Here is a 14387-nt window from a genome sequence, read left to right on the forward strand (position 1 = left end):
AGTGAGAGCAGTTCTGCTTCAGTGCAAAGCCATTCAGAAGGAAGCTGCTTAGGCAACAACAGATGGTACAGCAAGCAGCTGGTAGGGAAAACTTGAAAGGAGCTGTAGCCTGTGTTGTAACATGTTCATTCCTTTCATTTTTCTATGTTAATTTTGCCATCTCCTAAAAGTGCTATTTAGGAAGTGGTGTCCTCTAAAAAGTTCTGGATGCTGTTTGCATCTGTTTGCATTTCTGTTTGCTGTTCCTTTAAAAAAGATTGCATTCAAATTTTGTGCTACTCTGTGTACAGATGAAATTTGTGCTATCCCAGGAGTACAGATGAAAAGACCTGAAAATGCTGTTTTTCACCACACAGGAAAACAATTACATATTTGAGGAAAGGGTGCTGAGAGGTTAAATGAAAAGTTTGGCCTAGAGGAAAGCTGACTGCTGTGGAGCAACACAGCAAATTGTTTGTAACACATTACCCAGCAGAAGCTCTTCAACCTAAAGTAACTTAAAGAAATTATATTCAGCTGTTTTGAAATCCTTAGCTTTAGACCTTGGAGCCCTTTACATACCCTTCTCAGCAGAACTGCTCTAAACTTTGCCACTTTTGTGTACAATTGAGGATTTTTGCTTGTTATGAAGCATGCTTGGCTGTTATCTTAAATTACTGAAGAGTAAGAATTCAGTTTGCTCCTTTTGGGGCATATACCATCATGTGACCATAAACTGTTGGGAGAATTGCGATAATCTGTATTAGCTGCTGAAGGCAGTCTCCTTGATATCTAGGAAAAAGCATAGTCTGAGACACTTTTGCTACTATTCCTTTGCTGCTTGAGCCATAAAATTCAGTTGTTGGGCTTCTCCACTGAAAGCTATGGTTTAGTTGTGATGTGAAGGGACCATGTCTTGGTCCCTTCCATACTTGGAAGGAAGTATAGTTTGCTGTCCATGCCCATTCATTCCTCAGTTTCTTTACTGGATTGGTCAACAAGGATGCCTGTTGTGACAGTACTGTTTTATAATGTGGACACCTGCCCCGTAGGAAATGGACTGAGACCACCAACTCATTTCACATAAGTTAGCAAACAGCTGTCAGATGGTAAACAACTTGTGGTCACTATTGTTCCTGGCTGGATTAGGAACGGTGACCCAGAGGTGAACAGCTCATATCCTGTTACCAAGGGCATGTGTCGCAGCTCAGTAAGCAGCCACTGCATTTTATGTTTAATTGAAAAGTTTGCATTGTGATGTACCAGTATTGTATATTATTGTATGTTTCATTGCATGTTGGTTTTGCCTTTTTTTTTTTCCCTTAAGTTTGTACTGTTTAATTTGTTCATTTTGGTGTGCTGGTTTTTTCCCTGCACTTTTCCACTCTTTCAACCTAGATGGACACCAAGCAAGAAATCAAAATATCTCTTTTTCTTTAGCAATCTATCTGTTTTATTCAATTAAAAATATTATTTTTCTGCCTATAGGCAATACAGATGTGTACACGTAAAATTGGATTTTAGCTGATTTTTAGAAAGAAAAGATTTCATTTCCTAAAATTGCAGGGAAGGTTTCTCACTACAAGCAGTGGCAGCTGTTGTTGGGCTGTCTTCCTGAGTATGCAGACAGCTTTGTATCCTTGTCACAGCTCTAAACTTTATCATACTGTGACAGAATGAAAAGGCAACTTTGATGTGTGTTTTTATTTTTGCTATTCATAATCATGTCAGCATTAACGAAATTTGTAACAGCAACACTGGAGCCATCCCCAGCATGTGTAAGGAGTAACTTAACTCATATCATATGATGGCTTGAGAGATAAAAAGCAGCCTTTTGAAGTGCTTTGTTGTTGGGTGTTTCTTTGTTAGCTTTTTTTTTTACATTTGTAGGTTTTTATCTCTGCCTCTTCCTGCCACCCCCCCCCCTCTGCCCCCCACTTTTCTAAAGTAAAATGAAGAGCCTGGTGTTATTTTATTCACAGTGTGATAGAAATGGTTGATACGGTCATACTGCTTTTACATTATCCTAAAGTCTTTGGCACTTGTGTTTTGATATCAATATCAAGAGATATTGATACTGATTATATCTTCCCATTGGGATGTGATAATGTTGTGGATGGTATCCTTTTGTTGGGCATCATAACTGGGGAGAGGGATAAGAGTAGAGTGTCTGCCTGTTTGTTGGGAAGGGAGATGGTAGGGTGCAGGCTGTTTTAACCTGGGTAGGCGCAACAGCTGCTCTGTGTGTGCTGTACAGATGAAGAAATGTGTATTCAGCGATTGCTGTGCAAGAAAACCTAGACAGACACAGCATGCAATTTCTGACTGCCTGTAGTGCAGTGCTTGCAGAGATCATGTCTAGTTACATGATTGATATGATTTTTTTTATTGGGCTTCTGCACAGCCCACTGAATGACCCTGTAATCTCTTTAAGATGCTGATTGTTAACCACTGTGTTCTAGCTCTTGTAAGCTCACCATTTGTCAACAGATTTTTTTTGGTAGCTCAGTTTCATTCACTTTCTGTGAAGTCTTTATTTTTGCATTATGTTTTTATAATGTAATCCTGATGATTTTATGACAGCCATCCTTAGCATCATTAGATACTTTGTTAGATGTATCAGTATCTCACATACATTCAGAGATTTACATTTATTACATTCAGAGATCACCCATGTAGAGCAATAGCAATTGTGGCTCTACAAGGAGAAGACATTTTAAAAGTTTAAAGAAGTGAACATTCCAATCCAATCTCATTTCTGCTACTAACTAAACTTGGACTTCCAGAAGGTGTTTTGCACTTTCTCCCAGCAAATGGTTTTGCCTGTCAGGCCTAAAGAATGATAATTCTGAGGAAGGTGCTGTCTTCCCAGATCTTCTGTCAGGATGCTGACTAAAACTGTCCGTGTGCAGAAAAACTATATTCTGTTGCTGACAAAGAGCAGCACCAGACAAGCTCAAACATATGAGAGAACATGAAGACAGAACTCCCTAGAGAGCCACAGGAAGCTTTAAATCAAAAGGCCATTATTTTTCTGTGCCCAGTAAGAGACAGGATAGTCTTCATATCTGCTGTAGAACTTCAGCTCTTTATATCAGTTTCTTTATTGGAGGTTTCATCCCTTTGTGAATAGTATTTGGCTGCTGTATTTTTTTTCTCATGAGGTCTGTGTTCTTTATCAGTAAAACCAGAGATGGTGACTGGTGCCATTAGGTACTGCTTGCTGCTCTGTGGCATGTGTGACTGCTTGTGATTGTGGTACCCAGTTAGGATGGGGAAGCAGAACTGTGTCTCACTGGCCTCAGCTGTGTACCATTGTGATGGACTGAAACTAGCTTCATTGCTTGGTGTTTGAGTAACACCTGTACACACGTGTTACAGAGATGCCCATGGGAACAGCATTCCATGAGGAAGTGGAGTAGAAGAAAGCCCATAATGGCAGTCAAAGCTGAGGGAGATGGGCTGTGCAGGGTATCAGGGAGAGAGGTATGAAGTCCCTTTCTGGTTCCCATCCTGGCAGAGAGAGGGTGCTGAAGGGTGAGAAGGCCGGGTGGAGGCAGGATGTCTGTTCTCCATGTAGGTCTAGTATCTTTCTCTGTACATTGCTGTTTTTGGGGTTGATTGGTGAAGGCTGAGACCCAGGTGAACACATTGGAATATTATTCAGTCTTTGCATGTGATCACTGGGTTGTAAGGGAGTTTTATTTCTTATACCTCCTGCAGTAGTGATTACAGATTGATTGTACAGATTACAGTGATTGCAAAGGTTCCCTGCCTTGGCTATTGCCATAAAATAAACACTGCAAGGGATACTTATCCATATGCCTGATTTATCAAAAATGATAGCATCTTTCAAAGACATAAAACAAAAACATTGTTTGTGTGAGATATCCATGACTATTAGAGGCATGATTCTGTTGCTTTGAGTTTTCACTGGCACAAGGTTGCTGAATTGCTTGAATGCTACACATTTATAGTCCTGAAAAAAATTAAAAAGGTGGTGTTGCTCAAACAAAGCAGAACTGTGTCTGCTCCTCAGGTGCTCAGATGCCTTGAGGCGCATAGTCTTTGGAAGGGAGGTTCTCCAGAAAATTGTTTGTGTTCGTAAAATTTGTCTGAGAATTTAGGCTCCAAAACCAGTATGTATTTGTGGGAAACTTGGCTTTGGTTTCTCAAAGTCTGTCCTCCACTTGGGTAGGCAAACATTTTTATCCCAAATGTTTGTCTCTCAGGAATTTTCTTTTTTGGAGAGAGCTTGCTGTCTACTAAGCTACTGGTTGCATGTGGTAGTGCACAAGGTAACTATTGAGTGGTTAATAGAGGTAGTGTTCATGTCCAAGAAAAATAAAGAAACCTCGGGCTATGTGATGCAATTCCAGTAACCTGAAATGAAACATTGTAAGACACTCTGAAAAATAAGTATTTAATGCATTCAGAGCCATTGGACAGTAAATTAATAAGCAGTGACTTCTGGTTATCCCTGATGACTTGATCTAGCATTGATCTGTAAGTGTGACAGTGGTCAAATTTACTCCTCAGGCTAGTTGGTACTGAAGGGGCTGCAGTGATGGATTCCAGACTTCTTTGTAAATGTGTTAATGTAATGCCATGTAAATTTTCGCTTTGGTTGTGAGAAAGGTGTAGATAAAACTGGCATTTTCAGTGGAATGAGCACATGAGCTGAATGACACAGGAACTTCAAAATGGGTACTAAGTCAGTGAAAGGAAATGTGTCAAAAATTGTGCCAATGAAAACAATCACAGTCTTATTCTTACATCATTGAAGGGTGTATCAGTGTTATGCACCAGTCTTAGTGCAAATTACCTTGACCAGCTGGTTCAAGTTGGTGGGGAGGCTCAGGAGGAGCAGCAGTTTGTTTCATGGTGTAGGATGCTGACTTGCTCAAGGCAGATCTGGAGTGTTCTGACAGAGCTAAGAGGGAAGCCTGTGGATATCAGAGAGGGTGGGAAGGAGGAAGACCCTTTCCTCTTCTCTGGAAAAAACCCAGCTTTTTAACAATAACTAATCCTCAGCAGTAGAGATGCTGTCAGTTTCATGTTGAGTAATGGCCTTCAAATACATCCTTGAGAATTAGAAACAGATACGTTAAATGCGAAGTAATAACACTGGTGTTAGTGCTTTGCTGGTTTTTTTTTGTTTTTTTTTTTCCTTAAAAAATTGTAGCTAAATCACACAGACAGCATAGTATCTCATTTTTCATAGGCAGAAACCCATGACACTGCTGGAAGGGTAGTGTACAAGCCACTGCACTGTCTTATCACCAGTCATGAGACTCTGTGTTGACCTGTTACTTAAATCATCTTTTGATTGTGGGAATTCTTGCAACTAACTCAGCCATCTGTGTACTTAATCATAAGGAATCATGTAATAAAAGTCTAGAATGCCATCAAGTGGCTTTTGGTATATCAAAAAAGGACAGTGGTATGTGGATTTTTTCCTGATTTTTTCATCAGAATGTTAAAGTGAGATGGTTTTGTCTCTCTTTGATATGAAATAGAATTGGAAGTATGTGTGCCATACATAAAATTTCTGTTAGTAGCATTTTGAGTGTATATTGTTGCTATTACCAAGCTGAAGAAAATAGAGTCCATGAAGGAAAACCTTAAAACACCAGCATTTTGTTCATTGATCATATATTCCATTATATTGTTTGTGCTATGGTGTGGAAATACTATTATGACTATAATGCCTTTTTTTTTCTTAAGTGTAAGGAATGAATTCCTGCAGAATGTGTGAGTCTTGCAGGTAGTATATATATCAGCACAGTGGCTTTAGTACATTTCCATGACATTTTTACCTAAGTTTTTGCACTACTTGTGGGTAATTGGAGGAAAAAAAAAAGAGCAACAAGAGGTTTGATTTTAATGCCTATTCAGCTAATTGTTCTGATTGTGTGGGTTGAAGATATGTGAGTATGGCAGGCTCCAGTGATTTTTGCAAACTTTTAATTAAAATAAATTGAAGCACAACTGGTAAAAACTTCCATTTTTTTGTTTTTCCCTTCCCTTTTGCTCTCTTTTACTCCTAATATGTTGAAAGACTGCTTCTGGTCTGTCCATATATTTTAACATAACCTGGTCTTGCAGCTGAAAATTCTGTCAATGTACACTTGTGACTTTTTTTTACCTGACTGCTACATTGTATAAAATATTTGCAATAATTGGAGCTACTTTTACTGTGTTTGGCTGAAGAAAGGTAGATAATAGACCCATCAAAGGAATAGTTAAATGGTGTAATGCCTTAAGAAGAATGCAAAGCAGATCTGTTGATAGGTTCTGGAATCCATGCCCAGCTTTTTGGGTGGTTTTGCTACTCCTGGTTGAAATGTTAGAAAGGGAAAAAACAGCTTCTGTTCTGATGACTGACTTGCAGGATGCAATTTTGATTAGCTAGATCTGCCTTGTTCAGTGAAGTTAATGTGGTTTGACAGGACCTTGATTAGGAAGCGATCATCTCTGTTGATAGTAAACAGTTGGTCACTTTCAGCAGAGGTGGCAATGATGCCCTTTGTCTTGCATGAAGTATGATTTGTTGGTTCAAGTTCTGGTTAAATTCAGAAGGAAAGTGTGGGTGGAATGGGAAAGAATATAGTACCAGGAGTAGAAGTTTATGGTAGACTCCCCAGTCCTCTTAACATTGGGGCTTTATTGTCTTGACTGGCACTGAGAGACAAAAGAGGGAGAGAGTAATTTTGTCTTTGAAGCACTTGCAGTGTAAAGGGTTGTGAAAGAAAGGTCTGGTTACAAGACATACAGATTAGGATAACTCTGCTCCTTATTTCTCATATTCCTGTAAGATGAATTAAAAATCCAAGTATCAAGGACTACTGATTGGTGGAATACTGTGGAAAGACAGCTGTGAGCATAAACCTGGGGCTGATGAATGAAAGTATTTTTTACTTTCATTCATTTGAAAGTAGAGTTTAAATCTTGGTAAGAATTAGCAATAACATTTTGTTACCATGCAAATGCAGTCTCAATGATAGTATGTCCTGTCCTGTCACTGTAGTAAGAGTGATGTTAAAAAGTTCTGAAGGGACTCTAGGTAAAAGGTTGTACTTTGATTTGTTTTGTTTTGTGTACTGTGAGCTAGTCTCTGTTCCGTGGTATAAAGGAGGTAATCCCACATGTGACAGGCTGAAAAAAAATTGGGTGTGTTGTGGAAACACTTATTTCTTCAAAGAATTCTTGAACAAGAAATTAAGCAATGCTTCGTGCCAGAATGTCTGTATGGTTTAATTGTTGAGGGTCTCATTCTGACAGCTTTATGCATGCAGGGGCCCAGCTTCTTGCCTGGTGGTCGTTTTAGCCCCAGGGGTGTTACGGGTGGGTTGAGGGCCCAAGTGATTGAAAAAGTATGTCCCTGCTTAGGCTCAGGAATCTCATCTCTCTCTCTGCCAACTGGTAATGGATCAGTCTTTTGTTATATGACCTAGGAAGAAATAAATATATGTGCTTAATTTCTGTTCACACTGTTGCAAGCTAAACTTTGGCAGTAATTCAGATAGCTAGTGTCAAGCTTGATAGGACTGAGAAAAATGTAACAAATTAGACCAGATCTGTAGCTTGGATTTACATTCTTGTCCTCCTCATCTGGATGTGGTCTTGATTCAGCTAATAGGCTGAATTAATTGACGTTGCCTCCCACATACCTTGGCTAGAGAGACTACGGGGGAGGTTATATGAAGTATATGAACTCTAGCTGGCTGGGATTTTTGTAAAAGGGAAGACAGTTTTCCATTCTTATGCAATGTTTTCTGGCAAGGCAAATTGTGTCTAGCTCCATCTAGAGCCTGTCGACTCTGCAATCTCCCTCTGCCTCGTTTTTTTTTTTTTTTTTTTTCCTTTTTTTCCCCACCATGTTTTAATATGGAGCACATTGTTTGGCGCATGTGGGTTTAGAAACAGATGTTGCCTATGAGCAATCTCCTGCATCACAGCCTGTTAAGCCAGGTAGTGGGCCACTGGGGTAAATTACTGTAGACAGACCTTTCTGCTACACTCAAACTGCATCTCTTCATATGAACCTGACATTTTTTCTTTTTTTATTTAAAGCTGAAAGAAATACTTCTTCTTGCTTACTCTTTCCCTTCTCCATTTTAAAAAAAATACCTAAGAGGAACATTTGCCTTTTATCTTTGCCAAGTTATTTAGTAGAAGAGTGTAAATTAAAGCCATTGTCTTGAAATGTGCTTTTGGAGTAGACTACATGTAAGTATAAGAAATTGTAGCATAGTATTTCTTCTGGTCTGCCAGGTAAAGTTTTTCCTTTTTTCTTCCTCTTCTCTAATTTTTACACTTGGGATATTGGTTATAATATAGAAAAAACAGAGGCTCCAGTTTATGCATTAATGTTTCAGTACAGTAGCAGTAAAGGTATTGTAATGAGGAATGTGGGGCTTTTTTCAGATATACTAAAAGTTGTTCTTAGTTTTAGAGTTACACAGTGATCAGATTGAGAAAGAATAGGCCTTGCACACAATCAGGGTTTTCTGACTAGAGTGTGTTGATCAAGAGAATGCAGAATAAGCAGGTATTGGCTAATACAAAGTCCTTAATATTTATCCATCAGTTGGTGGACGAGTGAGTCAGGAGTTAAATTACACACGGCAGAAGATTGGAGAAGAGGCCATGTTCAACCCCCAGCTCATGATCCAGACTCCACAGGAAGATGGTGCTAATGTACTAACAACAGAAGCACTCCGACAGCACCTTGAATCTGCACTTCAGGCCAGCAGAGTACATGTCTATATGTACAACAGGTGAGGGGGAAATCAAAAATTTTCTTGATCATACGTGGTAGCTGAAAATGGATGCGTGCTTTCCTCAATATGTTTTCAAATAGTTGGCACTTCTGAGCCTTTCCCTTGGGGCTGTGTTTTGATTTGAGTGTCACTGGTTTCTGATAGCTTGTCACTATGGCATGATAGCTGTGATAAATTGGCATGATAGCTGTGATAAATTGGCATTTAACAAGTAAGATGGGGGAAGTGGTGTTACATGAGGCATGCCACAGCATGTGACATTTCTTTAGGTAAAGGTATAATGTTTGTGATCTTAAATGTAGAACCTTATGGATAGGATTCCTAACAGTGAAAATCCTTCCATACTAAAGTTGAATTCACTTGCTAATGTCAGAATGAGGTACATAATGGCTGTGAACAGTGGCAGAGGCTAGTGTTCTTCCAATAGTTTGGCTATAAAGGGAAATGCAGATGTGGTAGAAATGTCAGCAGGTGGAATAAGAGCTGTTTAATAACACACACAACAGACTGTGCCTTAAAGAGTGTCTGTGGCCGCATACTGATGGTTGGCAGTTGTGTGTTGTCCCACAGAAAAATAATAAAGGTGCACCTCAGAAAGGTACCAGCACAGGGCTAGGATGTCTCCCTGAAAAATGGTTCTGCCAGGGTTACTACTTACACAGTGATGTGCCTAGGAGTCCTGCCTGTGAGGCACAAAGCTCCCTGTCTTTCAGCAGATCTTTTCAGCACACCCAGCTGGTTCCTCCACGAGCTACTGCTAAGGCTCCAATTATCTTTTACGCAGCTCCTGCCCAAAGTCATTAGAAGCCATGGCAGTGGAAGTTGTAATACAACTGAAATAAGAAGGCTGGAATCTTAATGGTTCATTTGCTTCTGCATGTGTTGGTCCGCTGACTATATTTGAGTCCTCTGAGCTGGAGGTGGCTTTTCTCTTACTGGTGTCACCAAGTGATACCTTAAGTCACAAGCAGTCTCATAGAAATGAGACTGACAAAAATACAAGATGTATTTTTGTCCCATGAACACATGTTCACTATCCTGTATGTACAAAAGCACCTCCCTCCTTATTTTGAATGAGTTTTACAGAGAATAGGGAAACAACTGAATAAAGGCACTTTTTTTTTTTGGTGAGGTTTAATATCTCTTTTTAGTAACATTTGCCTTACTCAATGATTTGCTGCTTGAGCCCAGTGTGTGTATATGAGTCACAGTTTTAAATGTCTGTTATATTTTCAAAATTACTTCTCAGTAATTGTGCAAGAAGAAAATATTTGTCCTTCACATTTCTTACAGACAGTGGAAATTGGAACATTTGTGTTACAAATCAGGAGAACTCATCACAGAAGCAGGTTACATGGACCAGGTATGTGTAGCAGGCATTTAATTACAAGGTTTGTGTATTTTCATGATTCAGCTTGTGCTGCATTGATTATATTCTCGTGTGACTGTGTTTTTCCTCTTTCTGATTTTGACAGATCATAGAATATCTTTATCCTTGCTTAATTATCACTCCTTTGGACTGCTTCTGGGAGGGAGCAAAGCTACAGTCAGGAACAGCCTATCTATTGTAAGCATGTGTTTTTTGTAACTTTCTGGTCTGAATGTTTCAAATTGTATAACTGTGTACAGTGCTTCAGTTTCATTTCCATTGTTTATTCAGATTATGATTTAACAGGAAAATAAAATATGAAGTGTAGTGTATCTGCATAAAAAATACGCGTATTTTTTCATTTAACACAAGGTTTACCTCAATTTAAATCCTCTTTTATTTTTCCTGTGCTGCTAGCATGCAAATTAAAATGTAAATTCTGAGTTGGAGTTTTAAGAATTTTATGCTTTACCTTTTTTTTTATCCCTGGAACAAACTTGTTTCTGGTGGATTATTTTTTTCCCGTAAAATACAAAAACATTGGTTGGCTGGGAATTTTAGACCTAAGAAAATGTCTTGGGTTAATTTCCAAGCCTTTCTGAAGAGTAAAGAACAAATCCTTTGCTTCAGAGACCAGTAAAGAAACCATATAATATCTTTTGTAGATGGTTTCTCACAGTTTACGAGTGTGATATTAGATGCCCTGAGTTCTTTAAAGAGCAAATTGTTAATCTGTGCAAGCATTTTCTGTTAATTATGCAAGAGTTAGCATTTGAGTTATTGTTTCTGTCCTGGTTTGCATGTCTCTGCAAAAGCAATTTGCAATGGCCATCTCCTAACCTTTAGTATACAGTTTTAGATGGGGAAATAAGGGGGTTTGTGTTTTCTGGTTGGGAGATTCAGAATAATGACTTAAGCCTGGTTAAGCAGATACAGTGTGGTTTGAACCACAGAATAAGGCAGTCAAAAGCCTTTCTGGTCTGTCAACATCACAAATTCAGAAGTGGGGGGTGGGAGACGTGACAGTGATAGTGGTGACAGCCATGGTAGCAGGAAGGCTTGATGGTTGATAGTCAAGCTGCCAGGGCATTTGAAGGAGCACAGTATTGTTACAGATAAACAAAGATCAGTTATATTGATTGATTACATTTGCAAGATGATTATTAGACTAGCAAGAAGTAATCTGATACTATGAGAAAGGCTTTCTTTCCTCAGTCCCCTCTCTTCTGTCCCTTTCCCCTCCCCCCTAATTCTTTGAAGCAGCAGTTGGCTGCTTTTTTGTTATTTAGGTTCTTGATAATTTGTTTTGCTTTGTTTGTAAGTGAAAGTATTTTTAACTAGTTTTACAAGAACCAAGTACTTTTTTTGTTCAAATTATAACTGGGCTTTAAGAAAAGTACATAAACAAATCTAATTCAAGCATGCCTTACATTTTACAAAACAGCTTTACCAGAAAAGGTTTTAACTTGTAGCAGAAAATAACTCAGTTATTTGTTCAAACATGAATTTTAAAGTATGTTTATTTCAGAACTTCTTTTGTCTTTTTTCTATGTGTCTTTCTCTTCTGGTTGCTCTTGCAGAGGGAAGCCTCCTTTGCAGTGGATCAACTTTGACCCTTTAGAATTCTTGGAAGAGTTAAAGAAAATAAACTACCAAGTGGAGAGCTGGGAAGAAATGCTGAATAAAGCAGAGGTTGGTCATGGTTATATGGATCGACCCTGCCTGAATCCTGCTGATCCTGATTGCCCAATCACAGCTCCCAATAAAAATTCCACCAAAGTAAGTTTGCTTGTCCTTGTGCATGTCTTTTCAAGGGAGGCTGGGGGGTGGGGAAGGTTGGGGGGGAAGGTCAAACAGACTAGAAGAAAGTGCCATTTTCTTCCAAGCAGTATATGGCTTGTACTCTTGCGTGATGTCATTTTTCTGTTCCTATTACCACTGTTAGCTCACTGTCATGGATTTTGCCTCCTTGTATGATGCAATGCTTAATCCTGTACATTCAGAGTGAAAGTACAGTTGTCAGCTGTTGCTGTGGCACTGCAGTGATGTGGCATTTCAGCAAACTGGTGCCTCAGACAGACAATAGCCACTGCTGGAACACAGCTGCTGCTGCACCCCCATGCCATGCAGAAAAGCCTTTCCTCAAGTATCTCCAGTTTTGTTGATTTTTTGTGATGAATTCAAAGTCATAAGACTTGAACTTATATATCCCTTTATCAGTCACGTTAGACTTTGGAGAAATTGCCATCTGGTCTACAAGCACCTGGGTGTTTTCTTAGCTTGATTTGTTGAATGCCTTTTTCTAGTAGACTACGCAGATGGTTTTTAACATCCATTATTCTAGTTCACTGAGTGCTGAATTAAGGTATGAATTTATAAAGTTATGAAACCTATTAACTGCTTCTTTGTAACTTTCTCTAGCCTCTTGATGTAGCCCTTGTTTTGAGTGGTGGATGCTATGGACTATCAAGAAAATACATGCATTGGCAGGAGGAGCTGATTATAGGTGGTACAGTCAAGAACAGTTCTGGTAAACTTGTCAGGTAAAAAAAATATTTAAAGAAAATGTCAGTTTTAATTGGTTACGGTTCATTTTTTGGGCCACGGTAGGAGGATGATGCAAACTCTATTGCCCTTCACATGTATTATAAATTTCACTTCAGGGTGACATGTCTCAAGAGAGCAGAATTTAAAAGAGAGCTTTGGCTGTTGTTTAAATGTAAAGTGGTGTCATCATTTCCTGCTTCTCATCTTAGAATGATGGTGTATGTCAGTCAGAAAGAAAGTTTTTACTGACAGCTTTGTTGTTTAGAATGTATGTATAAAGCATTGAACAGTCTGTAAAGAACTGAACACCTTTGATCACATTTTGAAATATGATCAAAGGAAAAAGGAAGGAAAATAATGCACTAACTCCTTTGACTTCTCTCAGAATTCCAAAATATTCACTGAATGTTTTTTATTCAGGGTCAATACAGAGAATAGTCTATTTTCATGTCCCTGTGTTGTTAATACAACTTTGAGTAGTAACACAAACTCAAACTCTTTGTTTTAGACTTCTGAACGAAGACATAGAACACTGCACTTTAGTGGGGGAATGAAACTGTGTGATTTACTGTTCTGAAAAATTCAGGCCATACTTAACAACATGAAGCATAATTTTTTCCAGAGAACTTTTAACCTTTTTAGCTTCACATAACACATTGATAATTCTCTCATGAAAGAGCCAAGTAAGGCATTTCCATTGAAAGAGAAAAAGGTTCCTTCTCTTACTAACTAATGGTTCCTTCTTATTAACCAATAAGAGCTTCTGAAATTGTTGGATGAAGTTGCCTATTGTGGAAATTGAGGGTGGATTGCCTTTGTGTATTCCCCACAGTTTATTAGGCATGAGGAGTTTAATCTACTTCTCTCCAAGGGGTAAAAAGACCAAGCTCTCAAATGACATTTTGCCAGCATTTACAAGACTTCATAGAAATAACTCTTCCTGTGGCATCCTCACAGCAATCTGTCTTATCAAGCATGAATTTAAGAACAGATTTGTAGGGTTATATTCTTTTTTCCTGAAATTAATCCTACTGAAAATAATGTCAAAACTCTTATTAACTTTAGTGAAAACAGATTTAGCCTCAATAGCAGTACAACTGCACCAGATACACAGTAGAATAATTATACTCTGTTCAATTTTAATACAAGCATGTGCCCTATAAAGTCAAGAACTCAAGTAAGCTCCTGTTAGAATTGCATTGGCACTTCATGCCATGAAAACATTTTCCTGAAAATACTCAGTTTATGCCTATTTCTCCTCTCTCTTCTCTCCATGTCACAGTGCCCAGGCTTTACAAACCATGTTTCAGTTAATGACCCCTAAGCAAATGTACGAACATTTCAAGGGGTATGAATATGTTTCACATATCAACTGGAACGAGGACAAGGCAGCAGCAATTTTGGAAGCCTGGCAGAGGATGTATGTTGAGGTAAATTGAAAATAACTTAGATACTATACTATAAAGTCCTACTAAGGTTCACTGCCTGCTTTTTATAGTATTTCCTTAAGGAATATGCTTAAAACAGAACTGAGTCATTACCTCCCTGTTTTTAAGAGTTCTTTTGGTGGTTGGTTGTTTTTTTGGTTTGGTTTTTTTTTTTTTTTTTTTTTTTTTGGTTTGGGGTTTTTTTTGTTTGTTTGTTTGTTTTTGTTGGTTTTTTTCCAGTAAGAAGCTGCTTGGCTATTCCTGTATGAGAAGCCATGA

The 14387-nt window shown here is 38.6% G+C and overlaps 1 protein-coding gene across 4 annotated transcripts in view; it reads left to right on the forward strand.

Moving 5' to 3' along the window:
• Positions 1 to 14387, forward strand: part of PTCH1 (patched 1) — a 73259-nt gene that overhangs the window by 20971 nt on the left and 37901 nt on the right. For all 4 annotated transcript variants that reach the window (XM_058043524.1, XM_058043522.1, XM_058043523.1 and 1 more), the window contains exons 3-8: positions 8573 to 8762; positions 10059 to 10128; positions 10241 to 10332; positions 11715 to 11913; positions 12556 to 12677; positions 13964 to 14111. In XM_058043524.1, coding sequence (XP_057899507.1) covers positions 8573 to 8762; positions 10059 to 10128; positions 10241 to 10332; positions 11715 to 11913; positions 12556 to 12677; positions 13964 to 14111 — 821 coding nt within the window. The remainder of the gene's footprint in view (positions 1 to 8572; positions 8763 to 10058; positions 10129 to 10240; positions 10333 to 11714; positions 11914 to 12555; positions 12678 to 13963; positions 14112 to 14387) is intronic.

This window comes from Melospiza georgiana, chromosome Z (assembly GCF_028018845.1).
Source record: "Melospiza georgiana isolate bMelGeo1 chromosome Z, bMelGeo1.pri, whole genome shotgun sequence".
Taxonomy (NCBI): Eukaryota; Metazoa; Chordata; class Aves; order Passeriformes; family Passerellidae; genus Melospiza; species Melospiza georgiana.